At 44.2% G+C, this 5,000-nt stretch overlaps 1 protein-coding gene across 1 annotated transcript in view; it reads right to left on the bottom strand.

The window, feature by feature from the left end:
- The window catches only part of LOC134459626 (solute carrier family 22 member 7-like), a 26,541-nt gene that overhangs the window by 20,612 nt on the left and 929 nt on the right, over positions 1-5,000 (bottom strand). The window contains exons 3-6 of the mRNA XM_063211972.1: positions 4,591-4,646; positions 3,621-3,776; positions 2,457-2,560; positions 558-712 (exon numbers count right to left, since the gene is read on the bottom strand). Of these exons, the coding sequence (XP_063068042.1) occupies positions 558-712; positions 2,457-2,560; positions 3,621-3,776; positions 4,591-4,646 (471 nt within the window). The remainder of the gene's footprint in view (positions 1-557; positions 713-2,456; positions 2,561-3,620; positions 3,777-4,590; positions 4,647-5,000) is intronic.

Raw genomic sequence — 5,000 nt, 5'->3', positions numbered from 1 at the left:
ATGTTACTTAAGGCTCTTGCCCTGTTTATACTGCGGGCTATTGGCCCAGGAACTTAGGCCCAGGAACTGAAGGCCGGGAACTTAAGCCCAGGGCTAGAGTTCCTGGTGCGTTTATACTGCTGGCCAACTGACAATTCTAAATGGAATGGCAGCCGTGGTAACCCATTCAAAAATGACTGTAAGCACCTGTAAGCACCAGGGCTAACTAGTGGCCCTGGCAGTTGAGGAGGACCTGTTACCTGGACAACATTTCTTGGTTCTCCCCTAGCCCAGGCAGTATGAACTGGTACAGGAGCTGGGCTTAAGTTCCTGGGCTTAAGTTCCTGGGCCAATGGCCCGTAGTATAAACTGGGCTACTGGTAAGAGGCTACGATGGCCTGGGGCCTCTTGGCTACAGCTTGTAGTGCCCCGCCCCCTTTGGTCGATCAGGGGGCTCCTGGCAGGTGTTCAGTAGTAAGATAAACCATAGCACCCGGTAAAATAAAACAGTAAAAAAAACAGTATAAAACAATAAACAACATAGAAATAGCTCTGTGGCTAACTATGCTAATACTCACAGATGACGCCAGCAATGATGCTAACTCCGATGATGGCGAAGCCGGTGAGGAAGCGGAAAACTGCGAACATGACGTAGTTGACGGCGAGAGCACTGGCCACGCTGAACACGATAGAGGAGAGGTAGGACACCAGCAGCATACTCCTCCGACCGTACCTGGAAGTCAAAGGGTTAATGCGTCAAATCATGGCCCCTGGTAAATTGCTGTTACCAGAGTAGCGCTGACTAAGTCGTACATGTGCATCAAGGGTTGATAAAAATAATAATAATAGTAATAATAACAATGATAATAATAATAATAACAATGATAATACTAATAAAACAATGTGTTGTTCCCATCAACAATCTTCTGATGTCTCATTGATCATGGCCAGACTAAATATTCACATATTCACAGTCTGGCTTGCCATGCTACATACAGACACTGATAATCATATTCAAATTTCACAAGCAGATCTCCATTACGGTTCAAATGTGCCTGCACTCTGTTGCGTATGAGTGTGAGCTGTGCCTGTTCCCTTGGCCTGGGCCCACTCGTAGCCTTCTCCTATCACACGCCAAATTTCATGTTCAAGGCTTATTACTCTTGATCCAACCGTAATACACTCTTGAAATTATCTCGCAGGTCAAATAAAATGACTCCGCGGGCCAGATTTGGACTCAAGGCCAGTGTTGCCAGATTGGGCTGTTTCCCGCCCAATTGGGCTGCTTGGGATGGTCGTGTGCGAGTAAAAATGGCATTTAGCAGAAAAAACCTGCCCAATTTTTGCCATAGAAATCAAAAGAATTGGGCAGGATTTTGTGCTTCTAGGCGGGTTTTGAGCATTTTTTGGGCTGGAAATCATCAGTCTCATCTGGCAACCCTGCTCAAGGCCTGAGTTTGACATCCTAATGGTTAATGTGTCAAGACATGTTCAAGGCTTATTACTCTTGAGCCAACCCTAATACACTCTTGAAATGATCTCGCTGGCCAAATTACATTACATTGCACTTAGCTGACTCTTTCATTTATTCAAAGCGTCTTACAGTTATTATTTTTCAGGGTATTGGTTAAAGTCCCTGGAGCAATGTGGGGTTAGGTGCCTTGCTCAAGTGCACTTCAGTCATGGAGATGTAGGGAGAGGTCAGGGGGGATTTGAACCTGCAACCCCTAGATTAAAAGACCAACTCTCTAATCACTGGGCCACGGCTGCCCCGAATAAAATGACTCCGCGGGCCTGATTTGGACTCCAGGCCTGAGTTTGACATCCTTGGGTTAATGTGTCAAGACATGGCCCCTGTTATATTATTGTTTCTTTATGTACCAATAAAAAAATAAAACTTACTTAGCATCTTCACTTGTTGAGGGCACGGCCTGGCTTTATATTTCCTGTCCTGTGTACTTTGTTTCTACTAGTGGTGTCGGCTATGATTATATATTTGTTTTGAAGTCGCTTTGGCTAAAGAGAAAAAGCGTATGCCAAATGCAATGCTAATATGTTGCAACATAATGTAATAATGTTACTAGAATAGCAGGTGACTGAGCCATACCTGCACATCAAGGGCTAATGTGTCAGAACAAGTTATACTGCGGTTACCAGAATGATTGGCAATGACTAAGAAATACCTGCACATCAAAGAGTTAATGCCTTCAGACACGGCAACTAACTGCTATATTGCGGTCACCACAATGGCAATGACTAAGAAATACCTACACATCAAAGGGTTAGCCTTCAGACACCGCCCCTGGCACTTCAACCATGGACGGAGGTGTAGGTGGAGGTCAGGTGAGGATTCAAACCTTCAACCCCCAGCTTTAAAGACCAACTCCAACTACCATTACCAATTAGGCCGCGACTGGACTGCCCCAGGTGAGTTGGTAATTAACAGTGTAGGTGAGTTGATGATTGGCTAGGCTTACTTGTCAGAGAGGACGCCAAAGAATCCGGCGCCCAACATCACCCCGACGAAGAAGATGGTGGCGGAGGCTTTGGTGAGGCCTTTCTTACTGCAGACCAGGTCAAACTAGAAACAACAACACAATGTTATTGATAAGTGGATCATATGATAGTAAGCTATATTGGTATATCATTGATGGTATATAATTGATACATATTGACTCTTTTAGTAGGCTACTGTATAAGGCAACAGCTTGTTACTGCACACCAGATCAAACCACACCAAGACAACAAATACTACTAGACTAGTACAGTATTAAGGCCCTTGTTTGCAGCCCACCAGGTCAAACTATAGGCAACGACACAGAGACAACAAGGTTGACAAATATTATGGCATTTGGAACATCATGAAGAAGGTGAAAGATCAGGGCATTCATGTTTTCCAGTGAGGACATTGACATGAAGTTAGGGGAATAGGTAACACTTTTCAATATGCATGATGGATCATTGAGACTGTACACACTAAGAAATGAAGTGCTAATTCAACACTGAGAGAGTCACTTGGGACAGAATACACAGATGTTTAATTTGACTGTTTTATGAACACTGCATGTTCACTGTGTGGCTCTGTTCAGTACCTCTGTAGCAAGGGTGCTCTCAAAGGTGCTGTTGGCATGTAAACATAGCCTATGTCCATACCTAAAGTATGTCTATGTCTGCACGGGAAAGTAAGAAGCATAATTTAAATTCTTGGTATGACCAGCGCGTGACAATAAAACCGACCTGACATGACTTGAAATTAGGGATGCACCGGATTCTGATTTTTAGGATCTTGCCGGATACCGGATCCACTGCTTAAGATCCTACCGGATCCGGAACCGGATACCGGATCCTACAAAAGGGTTGAAACACATAGCCAACTCGCACACACGGGCCCTTTTTATTACGTTGGCTCAAACTATTTTTTAGACTCATTGGCTTACTGCCACACTGCCTGCAACGGCCGCTTCCAAAGGGCTTTCAGTCCATGCAGTGATTGGGGTTGTGAAAGACTGACTGAAAAGCCTAGGCTAGAGATGCACCTGATCCTGATTTTTAGTGAACCGGATCCGGATCTGGTGCATCTCTACTTGAAATCGACTGTTTTGTCATGAACACGGCAACATTCACGGTGTGTCTGTACGTACCTCTGTGGCGAGGGTGCTTTTAAAGGTGCTGTTGTCAAACACCCACCCCCTCTGGCAGGGCTCTGCAGGGGGCAGTGCGGTGGTGTTGGAGGAGTTGTAGAGCAGGTGAAGCTGGGGCTCAGGATACATGAGGCAGGAGGAGCGCCCCCCATCTGCCTGGAGGGGAACACACAGGAAATAAACACCAGCGGTAGTTGAAGGTGCTGTTTACACGCATCTGGATAATTTTAAATTGGATATTTTTTGTCCTGTTTTGGTGTAAACGCAACATGTGACTGAATGAAAACTTTTAACATGTACATTTTAGCCTCCTAAATGGGACATTTTTAAAGCCGGATTTTTGATATGCAGATTTCAAAACTCTTATTTTTTATGTGTAAACGGAAGGTCAAAACCAATGCATTTTCAAAAAGATCCATACGTGTAAACAGCTTCTAACTTTTAATGAGTTGAAATAAACTCTATTTCAAATAACATTGGGTCCCACTCGAAGGTACCGGTAGTGTTCATTTTACTCTTTGGAATAGCATTTCCACTGCTCAACTTTACTATAATTCTACTCAATATTTTGTAAACAGCAACACTGTGTAACCAGAAAGAAAAATTATGTGAGTGTAATCTGTGTAGCCTCTTAGTGCAAATGGGTCGCCAGCATCATTGCCATGACATTACAGAGAGCTTTAAGTAACAGATCAAGACATAGCCATTACAATTAGGTAAGTAAGGTTATAACATAGGCTCTGCACTAAGGAGTTGAATGTAAATCTCAGCAGTGTAATGTCAATAAAGCACCCCTGGAATTGCCGTGGCCAACCGGTGGGGCACTCGCCTGCCATGCGGCTGAGCCGGGTTCGATTCCCAGCCCGGGTCCTTTGCCGACCCCTCCCCGTCTCTCTCCCAATTCACTTCCTGTCCACCTCTCACACTGTTCTGTCAAATAAAGTAGAAAAAATCCAAAAATGCAGTTTACCTGTTCTGGGATGCTGACGCTCCATCGCTGTTCAGTCGTGAGGTTTCCAAAGGGGGCTGCAGGAGCCTAAAGGCAGTAGAATTGGAGTTAGAATCATTTTCATGTACAAAGGGTACACAAGACATTATCATTTAGGCTATATCTTTAGGATTTACAATGTCATGATTTAAAACAATATGTGAAATATTATAGGCACATGATTTAAAAGGCACTCATCGCCTTTCCACCCGTCCCTGCTCTCTGATTGATTGGCTGCCTCGTCATAGTTGCCAGTTGCCAAAGTCTCAAGCTAAAGCATCAAGAGGAACAATAGGAAAGTACAGTGCCATGGTTGTCATGGTGACAATAAACAATAGGAACGTACAGTGCCATGGTTGTCATGGTGATAATAAGGACAATAGGAACGTACA

The sequence above is a fragment of the Engraulis encrasicolus genome, chromosome 12 (assembly GCF_034702125.1).
Source record: "Engraulis encrasicolus isolate BLACKSEA-1 chromosome 12, IST_EnEncr_1.0, whole genome shotgun sequence".
NCBI lineage: Eukaryota > Metazoa > Chordata > Actinopteri > Clupeiformes > Engraulidae > Engraulis > Engraulis encrasicolus.
This window is presented reverse-complemented; position numbering and strand designations above follow the sequence as displayed.